Source organism: Oncorhynchus tshawytscha, linkage group LG13 (genome assembly GCF_018296145.1).
Source record: "Oncorhynchus tshawytscha isolate Ot180627B linkage group LG13, Otsh_v2.0, whole genome shotgun sequence".
NCBI classification, from domain to species: domain Eukaryota; kingdom Metazoa; phylum Chordata; class Actinopteri; order Salmoniformes; family Salmonidae; genus Oncorhynchus; species Oncorhynchus tshawytscha.
The window spans coordinates 88,477,833-88,493,494 of record NC_056441.1 but is presented as its reverse complement, the minus strand read 5'-3'; the positions used below and the strand labels follow the sequence as shown (position 1 = coordinate 88,493,494).

Genomic DNA, 15,662 nt, shown 5'->3' with positions numbered 1-15,662 from the left:
TTATTATTGTCTCACATCTTTGATCATCTCTGTAATTAAGGAATAATGTCGTCAGTAAACGGAAGCCGCTGCTTTGTTTTTGGCTCTAATTCATTCAATTAAACTGGATTTTTCTAGGATCCTCTCCGTGTTGTTCCTGGAACAGTGTCAGTGTTTTGGGAGTTTTATTAGTCGTATGTACAGCGTAGTATAAATCTTCCAACAACGTGTTGGCAGGTTCCTTCTCCGCAATAACAATTACAACTAGTAAAACCAGTTGAATTTAAAACGAATATATAAAGTAAAATGCTCGGTACAATATAATAAACATGTTATCATTAGTATAGTACAGGAAGGCACAGTTTATAGTCCCAATATTTACACCTGTATCAGGGAAAGGGGGGAAGTGAGTGGCAAGTGTTTTTAATTGAGCATTATAATTATAATTATATATTATAATTATATATATATATAAATAAATAATATTGTAATAAGAGTCTGGTAGCAGCAGGTGTGTGTGTGTGTAGCATGAGTGTTGGTGCGTGTGTGTGTTCTAAGGTGTGGAGAATCAGATCAGGTGCTCAGTCCATATCAGGTGCTCAGTCCAGATCATAGAAACTGTCTCTGAGCCTGTTGGTATCAGCCATCATGATAAGGGAGAGGAGAAAACAGCTCGTGGCTGGTCCTTGATGATGCTGCGGGCCTTCCTCAGGCACCGTTTCGAGTAGATGTCTTCACCGCCCGTTGGTGGGCCTTTCGGTCGTAGACGGATCAATTCCCGTACCAGGCCGTGTTGCAACCGGTCAGGAAGCTCTCGATGGTGCAGAGGTAGTATTTGGAGAGTGTGTGTTGCTCATTGAGTTTTCTCAGTATGTGTTGGAGTAGTCTCAGTATGTGTTGGAGTAGTCTCAATATGTGTTGCTGTTGGAGTAGTATCAGTATGTGTTGGAGTAGTCTCAACATGTGTTGCTGTTGGAGTAGTCTCAGTATGTGTTGGAGTAGTCTCAGTATGTGTTTGAGTAGTCTCAATATGTGTTGCTGTTGGAGTAGTATCAGTATGTGTTGGAGTAGTCTCAACATGTGTTGCTGTTGGAGTAGTCTCAGTATGTGTTGGAGTAGTATCAGTATGTGTTGGAGTAGTCTCAGTATGTGTTGCTGTTGGAGTAGTCTCAGTATGTGTTGGAGTAGTCTCAACATGTGTTGCTGTTGGAGTAGTATCAGTATGTGTTGGAGTAGTCTCAATATGTGTTGCTGTTGGAGTATTCTCAGTATGTGTTGGAGTAGTATCAATATGTGTTGGAGTAGTCTCAATATGTGTTGGAGTAGTCTCAGTATGTGTTGCTGTTGGAATAGTATCAGTATGTGTTGGAGTAGTCTCAGTATGTCTTGCTGTTGGAGTAGTATCAGTATGTGTTGGAGTAGTATCTGTATGTGTTGGAGTAGTATCTGTATGTGTTGGAGTAGTAGCAGTATGTGTTGGAGTAGTAGCAGTATGTGTTGGAGTAGTAGCAGTATGTGTTGGAGTAGTAGCAGTATGTCTTGGAGTAGTAGCAGTATGTGTTGGAGTAGTAGCAGTATGTGTTGGAGTAGTAGCAGTATGGGTTGGAGTAGTATCAGTATGTGTTCCTCATGGGGTAGTCTCAGTATGTCTTGGAGTAGTCTCGGTATGTCTTGGAGTAGTCTCGGTATGTCTTGGAGTAGTCTCGGTATGTCTTGGAGTAGTCTCGGTATGTCTTGGAGTAGTCTCGGTATGTCTTGGAGTAGTCTCGGTATGTCTTGGAGTAGTCTCGGTATGTCTTGGAGTAGTCTCGGTATGTCTTGGAGTAGTCTCGGTATGTCTTGGAGTAGTCTCGGTATGTGTTGGAGTAGTCTCGGTATGTGTTGGAGTAGTATCAGTATGTCTTGGAGTAGTATCAGTAGTGATGTAATCTGTGTCATAGTGCAGCTTGTGCGGATTCAAAAACTGGACAATGTGCTCATCAATGTTTCCCAATGTGGACACACGCTAGAGTCCTGCATCGGGTCAGATACCTGCGCAACAAAAGAATCAGCTGGCGGGTGGAATGAAAACAATCTTTCAACCCGCGGGTCGTCTCAGAATGATGTTATTGCTGGTCGTAAACATTTTACCCCAGGAATTGTGTTTCAAATTCCATACTGGCTAAGTGAGTGGTGAGGCAGACATAGCCTAGGCTACCAGCCACGCAACGAGAGAGTGGAGCAGGGAACTGTCCATTAGTAGTCTGTTTGTGTGGTGCTGAAACGTGCCTTATTTGTCCGTGCACGTGCAGAATCTATGTTCCCTTCCGTCACGTGTACAATTGTTTATTTTATCTTTATTTAACCAGGCAAGTCAGTTATGAACAAATTCTTATTTTCAATGACGGCCTAGGAACAGTGGGTTAACTGCCTGTTCAGGGGCAGAACGACAGATTTGTACCTTGTCAGCTCAGGGATTTGAACTTGCAACCTTCCGGCTACTAGTCCAACGCTCCAACCACTAGGCTACCCTGCCGCCTCTACACTCTAACCACTAGGCTACCCTGCCGCCTCTACACTCTAACCACTAGGCTACTACACTCTAACCACTAGGCTACCCTGCCACCTCTACACTCTAACCACTAGGCTACCCTGCCGCCTCTACACTCTAACCACTAGGCTACCCTGCCGTTGCCAAGTTTATTTTCCCTGACTCCTAGCTCACGTGAAAAATGGATAAAAGTAACCGGAGAAATCATCACAGAGGTTAAGATGGAAACAGGCGCTGAGTAAGGGAAACACTCGGTTTGGAAGGATTTTTGGATTCATTGTAGACTAGGAGGACAACAACCTCCTTGTCCACAATACACATCCTTCAAAAGTGCAATCAGGTATTTGTTTTACGATAATTAACTTAATTATTACATAAATTATATAGGCTTTCGAATGGTAAGAATGTTGAGTATCCCAATGGCCTATAGATGTAGCCTATTTGTTTTGCAACCCATAGCCCATTCTATTCTGGGCATTTCAATTAAACCATTTGATTATCTGAACCGCATTGAATGTAATTGTTTTGTTATAGGCTCTCATTAGGTCAGAATAAGGCTATTTAAAAGACTCTTTTTCAAAGTGATTTGAGTTGTAAATGTGCCGCATTGCGTTGTGAAAATAACCAGATTGGCGTATCGTTCTTAATTCATGGTTTCATTTTAGCGTTGAATAGACACGAAGACAAGTTAGTTCATGTAGAGAATAGGGAATAGGGAATAGGGAATAGGGAATAGGGAATAGCACTCGACAACCATAGACTTAGTCATTCCTCTAAGGCTAGTTAACATTGGCTCATTTCCTTCATACTGGACACAGAGACATAACGAGTTGATCTGACTCTGGGGATGTAAATAAAAGGGTCTAATTTCCTAAAATGTTGAAGTGTCCCTTTTAAAGACTACTGCTCTGAAGTCATAAACAAACAATTGATGTTATTTGGTAGGTCGCGATTCGGCTCATGGAACAATTCTATGCGGGTGGGTTGGGTTGAGGAGAAAAATCTGTCCTGATATCGGGTATCGGCACGGAATTGACGTGGCCGACGCGGGGCGGGTACGGCTCCAAAACCAGACCCGTTCAGGACATACACACACACACATACATACACACACGCACACATACACACATACACACACACACACACACACACACACACATACATACACACACACACATACATACACACACACACACACACACACACACATACATACACACCTACCTACCTGTTTCTCGTTGTGTCTCCTATAGGACGTATCAGGGATGCCAGCTGTGTGCCGGTCCGTGGCAGAGGGAGGGTTGGGCTTCGACTACCGTCTTGCCATGGCCATTCCAGATAAATGGATCCAGGTGAGAATCTCTCTACTCCCCATCACATGATAATGTATGTAACACACCTTCTTATTGTCATACGTGACCTGGGTTTGAAACCTAGTCTCCTTCCAACCACAAAACTGTCTTAAAAACCCCGTTTAAACAATAGTCCAGCTCGGACAACTCCAGAGTTTTTCGCCTGCAGTTGATAGCGGTGTGATTCTCGGGAAAGAAATGCATCCGACCAAGCAGTCAGATCGCCCCAAACTCTAAATCGACTGATAAGTGGCGGTACTTTAGTCCCGCAGTAATCAGTCATGTAAGCCACCTTGACCACACTGTGTTATAACCTAGGTATTATACCTTGTGAACTCGTAACTAATCACTCGAGCATTGTTTCACCCTCTGTTACATCTGCTACCTTTCCTGGTTTGTAATGAACTAATTATGGGTTCAAGCAGTGTAAACCATACTATGTTTCTTCTGGTTCATCATTATTGTTATTATACCGGTTGTTCCCGCTGAGGAACATTAACGTGCAAATTCCCGTGAGATGGTAAAACAGAGGAGGTCCCTTCTCACAAGGAACACGTTTGCCTCAAGGACCCATAAGGTCCGCCATTTTGGATTTTCCACCATTTTGGGATTTTTGTGAAAAACACTTCAATTACACCCCCCGGAACCATTGGGCCGATCTCGATGAACCTTGACCTATGGAATCTATGGATGAAGGTCTCTCAACGCAATACTTTCCAGACAGGTATGTTTAAACAACATGACCGATAGACATTCATGTAGATGTGGTCTGGCACATTAATGCATTTTCAATCAGACACAGATATTAGTCGACAGCTTTGATGGAAACAGGAAATACCTGTAATAATTTCATGAATGTAGAAAAAACAATTTGTTAGTTAGACAGATCTTTTTTGTGTCGATGAAATTAATAATTTGCAAGAAGTGGCAATAGAAACACCTTTTATGCACAAATATTGATGCAATTGCCATCATATGGAAGATATAAACTTGGAGTCACGTGATGATATGATACTACTACTATATGACGTGGGAAAAGCTAAGAGTTTATAGGCAGATACACTATATTTACAAAAGTATGTGGACACCTCTTCAAATGAGTGGATTCTGCTATTTCAGTCACACCAGTTCACCTGTGACAGGTGAATAAAAATCGAGCACACTGCCATGCAATCTCCATAGACGAACATTGGCAGTAGAATGGCCTTACTTGAAGAGCTCAGTGACTTTCAACGTGGCACCGTCATAGGATGCCACCTTTCCAACAAGTCAGTTAGTCAAATGTCTGCCCTGCTAGAGATGCCCTCCGGTCAACTGTAAGTGCTGTTCCTGTGAAGTGGAAACGTCTAGGAGCAACAACGGCTCGGCCGCAAAGTGGTAGGCCACACAAGCTCACAGAACGGGACCGCCGAGTGCTGAAGAGTGTTAAAAATCATCTGTTCTCAGTTGCAACCCTCACTAGCGAGTTCAAAATTGCCTCAACGTCACCACAAGAATTGCTCTTCGTGAGTTTCACAAAATGGGTTTCCATGGCAGCCAAGCCTAAGAACACCATGTGCAATGCCAAGCAACAGCTGGAGTGGTGTAAAATAAGTTCTGATGAGTTTCACTGTGATGGACGGTGATGAGCGTCACGTGATGGACGGTGATGGACGGTGATGAGCGTCACGGTGATGGACGGTGATGAGCGTCACGTGATGGACGGTGATGGACGGTGATGACGGTGATGGACGGTGATGGACGGTGATGAGCGTCACGGTGATGGACGGTGATGAGCGTCACGGTGATGGACGGTGATGGACGGTGATGAGCGTCACGGTGATGGACGGTGATGAGCGTCACGGTGATGGACGGTGATGAGTGTCACGGTGATGGAAGGTGATGAGCTTCACGGTGATGGACAGTGATGAGCTTCACGGTGATGGACGGTGATGAGCTTCACGGTGATGGACTTCACGGTGATGGATGGTGATGGACAGTGATGAGCTTCACGGTGATGGATGGTGATGAGCTTCACGGTGATGGACGGTGCTGGACGGTGATGAGCTTCATGGTGATGGACAGTGATGAGCTTCACGGTGATGGACGGTGATGACCTTCATGATGATGAGCTTGGTATTATGGTATTATTTGAATTCTGTTGACATGATGATCGATGCTTTAGCTGCCAATTATAAATGAAGTCAACGTACTCTGTATCTTAAATTTAAAACAAATATATATAATATAATATATATATATATATATATCACTCCGTTTTCAAACAAACAAGTCAACGTACTCTGTATCTTAAATCAAATATATATATACAGTGCCTTGCGAAAGTATTCGTCCCCCTTGAACTTTGCGACCTTTTGCCACATTTCAGGCTTCAAACATAAAGATATAAAACTGTATTTTTTTGTGAAGAATCAACAACAAGTGGGACACAATCATGAAGTGGAACGACATGAAATGTGGCAAAAGGTCGCAAAGTTCAAGGGGGACGAATACTTTCGCAAGGCACTATATATATATATATATATATCACTCCGTTTTCAAACAAACAAGTCAACGTACTCTGTATCTTAAATCAAATATATATATACAGTGCCTTGCGAAAGTATTCGTCCCCCTTGAACTTTGCGACCTTTTGCCACATTTCAGGCTTCAAACATAAAGATATAAAACTGTATTTTTTTGTGAAGAATCAACAACAAGTGGGACACAATCATGAAGTGGAACGACATGAAATGTGGCAAAAGGTCGCAAAGTTCAAGGGGGACGAATACTTTCGCAAGGCACTGTATATATATATATATATATCACTCCGTTTTCAAACAAACAAGTCAACGTACTCTGTATCTTAAATAAAATAAATATAAATATATATATATATATATATATATATATATATATCACTCTGTTTTCAAACAAACAAGTCAACGTACTCTGTATCTTAAATAAATAAAAAAATATATATATATATCACTCTGTTTTCAAACAAACAAGTCAACGTACTCTGTATCTTAAATTAAATAATATATATATATATATATATATCACTCCGTTTTCAAACAAACAAGTCAACGTACTCTGTATCTTAAATAAAATATATATATATATATCACTCTGTTTTCAAACAAACAAGTCAACGTACTCTGTATCTTAAATTAAATATATATATATATATATATATCACTCTGTTTTCAAACAAACAAGTCAACGTACTCTGTATCTTAAATTAAATATATATATATATATATATCACTCCGTTTTCAAACAAACAAGTCAACGTACTCTGTATCTTAAATAAAATATATATATATATATATCACTCCGTTTTCAAACAAACAAGTCAACGTACTCTGTATCTTAAATAAAATATATATATATATATCACTCTGTATCTTAAATAAAATATATATATATATCACAAACAAGTCAACGTACTCTGTATCTTAAATAAAATATATATATATATATATCACAAACAAGTCAACAGCTGCTGAAGAAATAAACATGTTGAGAAATCAATTTGGCAAATCCACTGTAGATGTTTCAACGGTCAGTATAAGGTGAGGTGAGTTGTATACTGAACCAAAATATAAACACAACATGCAACAATTTCAAAATGTTCATAGAAGGAAACCAGTCAATTGAAATAAATTAATTCATTATCTAGATTTCACATGACTGTGCAGGGGCGTAGCCATAGGTGGACATAGGCCCACCCACTTGGGAGCCAGGTCCACCCACTGGGGAGTCAAGCCCACCCAATCAGAAATAGTTTTCCCCACAAAGGGGATATTACAGACTGAAATAGAAATCTATCTCAGCCCCCCTCAGACGATCCCGCAGGTGTTGAAGCGTCCAGGGCTGGCGTGGTTACACGTGGTCTGCGGTTGTGTGGCTGGTTGGAAGTACTGCCAAATTCTCTAAAATGAATTGTGGGGAGCTAATGGTAGGGACATTAACATTTAATGTTCTGTCTACAGCTCTGTTGGACATTCCTGCAGTCAGCGTGCAAATTGCACACTCCCTCAACTTGAGACATCTGTGGCATTTAGAGTGGCCTTTTATTGTCCCCCAGCACAAGGTTCACCTGTGTAACGATCATTCTGTTTAATCAGCTTCTTGATATGCCACACCTGTCAATCTTTTTGTGCATATGAAACATTTCTGGGATCTTTTATTCCAGCTCATGAAAAATGGGACCAACACTTTAAATGTTGCGTTTTATATTTTTGTTCAGAAAAAGTTTTCAGAGCGAGAGCTGAGCATTTGTAAATTAAAATAAAAAGTTTGGCCATGAGGTGTCCAAGGATGAAGGATCAAAGGATTAAAGGAAGTAGAAGGTGAGGAAATTATTTTTAAATTTTTATTAATTCATACTAATTTCCAAAATGAACTGAGACATTTGTGAGTCACTAAACCATTGTAATTCTGCTTATGTACAGCTTTCATGCTGTGAAAGTTAATGAATGAATCAAGTAGGATATAGAAAGTGTATGGGGCTTTGCTCTCGGTGTGTGATAAGTGAAGGTGGTTATTATTGAGATGAGAGCAGAGATACTTTACTGTGTGTGCTGCGAGCTATGAATGTTACATTAATGAAGGTCTTTGTACGTCTCAGTCAGGGCGCTTTATTTTCTACTATTGCGCATAATTGCACTCCAGTAGGGTAGAGATGGAGGGTCAGAGGGAGGGAGAGATTTTTTTTAAAGTCTTTTGTGTTCCAAACGACACACTCTTCCCTATATAAAGTGCACTACTTTTTGACCAGAGCCCATAGAGCCCTGGTAAACAGTAGTGTACTATGTAGGAAAAAGGTTGCAATTAGGAATGCACAACAAGCATTTCGCTACACTCAAAAAAAATCTGCTTACCGTGTGTATGTGACAAATACGATTTGATTCAATTTTTTTTCTGTGTAATTATGAAAACTGTCAAAGCAGTGTGACTGTAAATGAAAGGTACAGGTTCCCTCAGGTGAAAGGTACAGGTTCCCTCAGGTGAAAGGTACAGGTTCCCTCAGAATAAAGGTACAGGTTCCCTCAGAATAAAGGTACAGGTTCCCTCAGAATAAAGGTACAGGTTCCCTCAGAATAAAGGTACAGGTTCCCTCAGAATAAAGGTACAGGTTCCCTCAGAATAAAGGTACAGGTTCCCTCAGGTGAAAGGTACAGGTTCCCTCAGGTGAAAGGCACAGGTTCCCTCAGGTGAAAGGCACAGGTTCCCTCAGGTGAAAGGCACAGGTTCCCTCAGATCAGCGGGGGAGAACATGAGTCTTACAGGACCTTACATAAAGGTTGTCTCGTGCTACGGAGTCCTTATTCAGGATCTACACTACCTTTTGTCATGCTTTTTTAATAAAGTGGAGGCCAATTTAACTGAGACACATTATGTTTCTGCCTATATAACTTTAAAAACACCTTGTCCTCTTCCTGACAGACTATATAGTGCACTACTAGGCCTCCAGTATAGCACAATACTGGGAAAAACACTGAAGGACCAGGATTCAATTAATTCTGCATGGTATCTGGTTCTAGAAGCATGATTTCTGGTTCTAGAAGCATGATTTCTGGTTCTAGATGGTTCTAGAAGTTCAGAAAACAAGTGGAGTAGTTAACATACACATTTGATATCTCATTCTCTCTCTTTCTCTTCCCCCACGTTTGAAAAACTAAAACTATAATGAACCTATTATCTATGAATCCCAAATAAAATAATAAACATTATGAATTATGTTGATTTTTCAGTTTTCTAAACTTTGGGCAACAATGAGATGAGGTTTTCAACCTTATCTTTCTAATGGGGTTTTCAAACTTTTATTTCTTATGGGGACATTACTATCTACCTAGTCTAGACAGACAGACATCACTCTAGTCTAGACAGACATCACTATCACGATCTAACTAGTCTAGACAGACATCACCATCACCATCTACCTAGTCTAGACAGACATCACCATCTACCTAGTCTAGACAGACATCACTATCTACCTAGTCTAGACAGACATCACCATCACGATCTACCTAGTCTAGACAGACATCACTATCTACCTAGTCTAGACAGACATCACCATCACAATCTACCTAGTCTAGACACATCATTATCTACCTAGTCTAGACAGACACCACTATCTACCTAGTCTAGACAGACAGACATCACTATCTACCTAGTCTAGACAGACAGACATCACTATCTACCTAGTCTAGACAGACAGACATCACTATCTACCTTGTCTAGACAGACAGACATCACTATCTACCTTGTCTAGACAGACAGACATCACTATCTACCTAGTCTAGACAGACATCACTATCTACCTAGTCTAGACAGACAGACATCACTATCTACCTAGTCTAGACAGACAGACATCACTATCTACCTAGTCTAGACAGACAGACATCACTATCTACCTAGTCTAGACAGACAGACATCACTATCTACCTAGTCTAGACAGACAGACATCACTATCTACCTAGTCTAGACAGACAGACATCACTATCTACCTAGTCTAGACAGACAGACATCACTATCTACCTAGTCTAGACAGACATCACTATCTACCTAGTCTAGACAGACATCACCATCACGATCTACCTAGTCTAGACAGACATCACTATCTACCTAGTCTAGACAGACATCACTATCTACCTAGTCTAGACAGACATCACTATCTACCTAGTCTAGACAGACATCATTATCTACCTAGTCTAGACAGACAGACATCACTATCTACCTAGTCTAGACAGACAGACATCACTATCTACCTAGTCTAGACAGACAGACATCACTATCTACCTAGTCTAGACAGACAGACATCACTATCTACCTAGTCTAGACAGACTGACATCACTATCTACCTAGTCTAGACAGACAGACATCACTATCTACCTAGTCTAGACAGACATCACTATCTACCTAGTCTAGACAGACATCATTATCTACCTAGTCTAGACAGACAGACATCACTATCTACCTAGTCTAGACAGACATCACTATCTACCTAGTCTAGACAGACATCATTATCTACCTAGTCTAGACAGACATCACTATCTACCTAGTCTAGACAGACAGACATCACTATCTACCTAGTCTAGACAGACAGACATCACTATCTACCTAGTCTAGACAGACAGACATCACTATCTACCTAGTCTAGACAGACAGACATCACTATCTACCTAGTCTAGACAGACAGACATCACTATCTACCTAGTCTAGACAGACATCATTATCTACCTAGTCTAGACAGACAGACATCACTATCTACCTAGTCTAGACAGACAGACATCACTATCTACCTAGTCTAGACAGACAGACATCACTATCTACCTAGTCTAGACAGACATCATTATCTACCTAGTCTAGACAGACATCACTATCTACCTAGTCTAGACAGACATCATTATCTACCTAGTCTAGACAGACATCACTATCTACCTAGTCTAGACAGACATCACTATCTACCTAGTCTAGACAGACATCACTATCTACCTAGTCTAGACAGACATCACTATCTACCTAGTCTAGACAGACAGACATCACTATCTACCTAGTCTAGACAGACATCATTATCTACCTAGTCTAGACAGACAGACATCACTATCTACCTAGTCTAGACAGACAGACATCACTATCTACCTAGTCTAGACAGACAGACATCACTATCTACCTAGTCTATCCCAAATAAAATAATAAACATTATGAATTATGTTGATTTTTCAGTTTTTTGTTTTCCAAACTTCGGGCAACAATGAGATGAGGTTTTCAACCTTATCTTTCTAATGGGGTTTTCAAACTGTTCTTTCTAATGTGGTTTTCAAGCTTTTATTTCTTATGGGGACATTACTATCTACCTAGTCTAAACAGACACCACCATCTACCTAGTCTAGACAGACATCACCATCTACCTAGTCTAGACAGACATCACCATCTACCTAGTCCAGACGGACATCACTATCTACCTAGTCTAGACAGACATCTCCATCACGATCTACCTAGTCTAGTCAGACATCACTATCTACCTAGTCTAGACAGACATCACGATCTACCTAGTCTAGTCAGACATCACTATCTACCTAGTCTAGACAGACAGACATCACTATCTACCTAGTCTAGACAGACAGACATCACTATCTACCTAGTCTAGACAGACAGACATCACTATCTACCTAGTCTAGACAGACATCACTATCTACCTAGTCTAGACAGACATCACCATCACGATCTACCTAGTCTAGACAGACATCACGATCTACCTAGTCTAGACAGACATCTCCATCACGATCTACCTAGTCTAGTCAGACATCACTATCTACCTAGTCTAGACAGACATCACGATCTACCTAGTCTAGTCAGACATCACTATCTACCTAGTCTAGACAGACATCACGATCTACCTAGTCTAGACAGACAGACATCCCACAATGAATAATTTTGCACGCCCAATTTTTCAGTTTTTGATTTGTTAAAAAAGTTTGAAATATCCAATAAATGTCGTTCCACTTCATGATTGTGTCCCACTTGTTGTTGATTCTTCACAAAAAAATACAGTTTTATATCTTTGTTTGAAGCCTGAAATGTGGCAAAAGGTCGCAAAGTTCAAGGGGGCCGAATACTTTCGCAAGGCACTGTGTATATATATATATATATGTGTGTGTGTGTGTGTGTATGTGTGTATATATGTGTGTATGTATATATATATATATATGAGCAGTATTCAGTGACATCACTTCCTGAAACAGGAGGTAATTTCTTTATTTTTCTAACATAGTTTCACAATATTAACATTCAATATATCAAAATATATGATCATACACAGGGAATGTGACAGTAATATACATACAATATTCAATTAGGACTTATTTTAAAATGTATATATATTTTTTTAGACATATTGAAATTATGAAAACTGTTTCAAGTCAAAGTCCTCGTTAAGGCCAAGAGGAGACAGTGTGTTCAGCCTGTGGATCCATAAAGAATCCCTTTGAAGAAGTCTCCTCTCAATGAACCCTCCCCTGCGTGACATCTTGACCATTTCTATTCCAATGTATCTCCAGAGAACTAATAGAATGTCCAGCTGGTACAAAATGAGCAGCAATCATATGTTGTTGTCTCACCTGTCCGTATGTTGCTGCGGTGCTCACTGATCCGTGTCTTAAGGCTTTTACTTCCCATTTGTAATGTAAGAGCATTTATGCAGAAGTACAGATATTTCCAAAGGGTTCACATACGTTTTCTTACCATTTTAGCGTAATGACTTAACCATCATCTAACACGATGTACACTGTCTTCATATAGAAAAGGTAAAGACACACCCTGAAAGGCAGAGTGATGTATGTCGTGGATGTGCAGAACACACTCCCGGTTAAAACTATACTTTTCCGTATCGATCTATAAAAAAAATGGTCAGATGAAGCAGATGCTAAACTACAGGACTGTGTTGATAGAACAGACTGGAACATGTTCCGGGATTCTTCCGATGGCATTGTGGAGTACACCACATCAGTCACTGGCTTTATCACTAAGTGCATTGAGGACGTCGTCCCCACAGTGACTGTACGTACATACCCCAACCAGAAGCCATGGATTACAGGCAACATTCGCACTGAGCTAAAGGGTAGAGCTACCGCTTTCAAGGTGCGGGACTCTAACCCGGAAGCTTACAAGAAATCCCGCTATGCCCTGCGACGAACCATCAAACAGGCAAAGCGTCAATACAGGGCTAAGATTGAATCATACTACACCGGCTCCGATGCTCGTCGGATGTGGAAGGGCTTGCAAACTATTACAGACTACAAAGGGAAGCACAGCCGCGAGCTGCCCAGTGACACAAGCCTACCAGACGAGCTAAACCACTTCTATGCTCGCTTCGAGGCAAGCAACACTGAGGCATGCATGAGAGCAACAGCTGTTCCGGACGACTGTGTGATCACGCTCTCTGCAGCCAATGTGAGTAAGACCTTTAAACAGGTCAACATTCTCAAGGCCGTAGGGGCAGACAGATTACCAGGACGTGTACCCCGAGCATATGCTGACAAACTGGCAGGTGTCTTCACTGACATTTTCAACATGTCCCTGATTGAGTCTGTAATACCAACATGTTTCAAGCAGACCACCATAGTCCCTGTGCACAAGAACACAAAGGCAACCTGCCTAAATGACTACAGGCCCATAGCACTCACGTCCGTAGCCATGAAGTGCTTTGAAAGGCTGGTAATGGCTCACATCAACACCATTATCCCAGATACCCTAGAACCACTCCAATTTGCATACCGCCCAAACAGATCCACAGATGATGCAATCTCTATTTCACTCCACACTGCCTTTCTCACCTGGACAAAAGGAACACCTATGTGAGAATGCTGTTCATTGGCTACAGCCCAGCGTTCAACACCATAGCGCCCACGAAGCTCATCACTAAGCTAAGGACCCTGGGACTAAACACCTCCCTCGTTTCCTCCCTCCTTCAGCATCCTCCCAGCCTCCTTTCCTCCCAGCCTACCCATGCTGCCTCCCCAACGTCCTTTCCTCCCCCCTACCCATGCTGCCTCCCCAACGTCCTTTCCTCCCCCTACCCATGCTGCCTCCCCAACGTCCTTTCCTCCCCCTACCCATGCTGCCTCCCCAACGTCCTTTCCTCCCCCCCTACCCATGCTGCCTCCCCAACGTCCTTTCCTCCCCCTACCCATGCTGCCTCCCCAACGTCCTTTCCTCCCAGCCTACCCATGCTGCCTCCCCAACGTCCTTTCCTCCCCCTACCCATGCTGCCTCCCCAACGTCCTTTCCTCCCCCTACCCATGCTGCCTCCCCAACGTCCTTTCCTCCCACTCTACCCATGCTGCCTCCCCAACGTCCTTTCCTCCCCCTACCCATGCTGCCTCCCCAACGTCCTTTCCTCCCCTCTACCCATGCTGCCTCCCCAACGTCCTTTCCTCCCACTCTACCCATGCTGCCTCCCCAACGTCCTTTCCTCCCCCTACCCATGCTGCCTCCCCAACGTCCTTTCCTCCCGCCTACCCATGCTGCCTCCCCAACGTCCTTTCCTCCCCCTACCCATGCTGCCTCCCCAACGTCCTTTCCTCCCACTCTACCCATGCTGCCTCCCCAACGTCCTTTCCTCCCCCTACCCATGCTGCCTCCCCAACGTCCTTTCCTCCCCCTACCCATGCTGCCTCCCCAACGTCCTTTCCTCCCGCCTACCCATGCTGCCTCCCCAACGTCCTTTCCTCCCAGCCTACCCATGCTGCCTCCCCAACGTCCTTTCCTCCCTCCTTCAGCATCCTCCCAGCCTCCTTTCCTCCCAGCCTACCTTCCACTTTCCTTCCTCCCTACCTCTCCAGCGTACCCCTCTCCTCTCTCTCTCTCTCCACTTTGCCTCTGTGTTCTGACTGGCCACTTAATCAATGGTAATGAGCGGCTCGCACATCTTCCTCTACAGGCCATGTGTCAGGAGACAACCAGGACATTTCCCTCTTTAATTAGGCAGAACCAACATAATAGCACTGTTCAGGAGGAGAGGTCACAGAGCTATAGGGGGACAGAGATGGGGGCAGTATAATAGTACTGTTCAGGAGGAGAGGTCACAGAGCGATAGGGGGCACAGAGATGGGGGGCGGTATAATAGTAATGTTCAGGAGGAGAGGTCACAGAGCTATAGGGGGACAGAGATGGGGGACCAGTGTAATAGTACCATTCAGGGGGAGTGGTCACAGAGCTATAGGGGGTGGACAGAGATGGGGGGGGGACCAGTATAATAGTACCATTCAGGGGGAGTGGTCATAGAGCTATAGAAGGAGGGGGAGGGAGGG

The 15,662-nt window shown here is 42.6% G+C and overlaps 1 protein-coding gene across 1 annotated transcript in view; it reads left to right on the top strand.

The window, feature by feature from the left end:
* The window catches only part of gbe1b (glucan (1,4-alpha-), branching enzyme 1b), a 376,893-nt gene that overhangs the window by 153,300 nt on the left and 207,931 nt on the right, over positions 1-15,662 (top strand). The window contains exon 10 of the mRNA XM_042296507.1: positions 3,763-3,861. Within this exon, the coding sequence (XP_042152441.1) occupies positions 3,763-3,861 (99 nt within the window). The remainder of the gene's footprint in view (positions 1-3,762; positions 3,862-15,662) is intronic.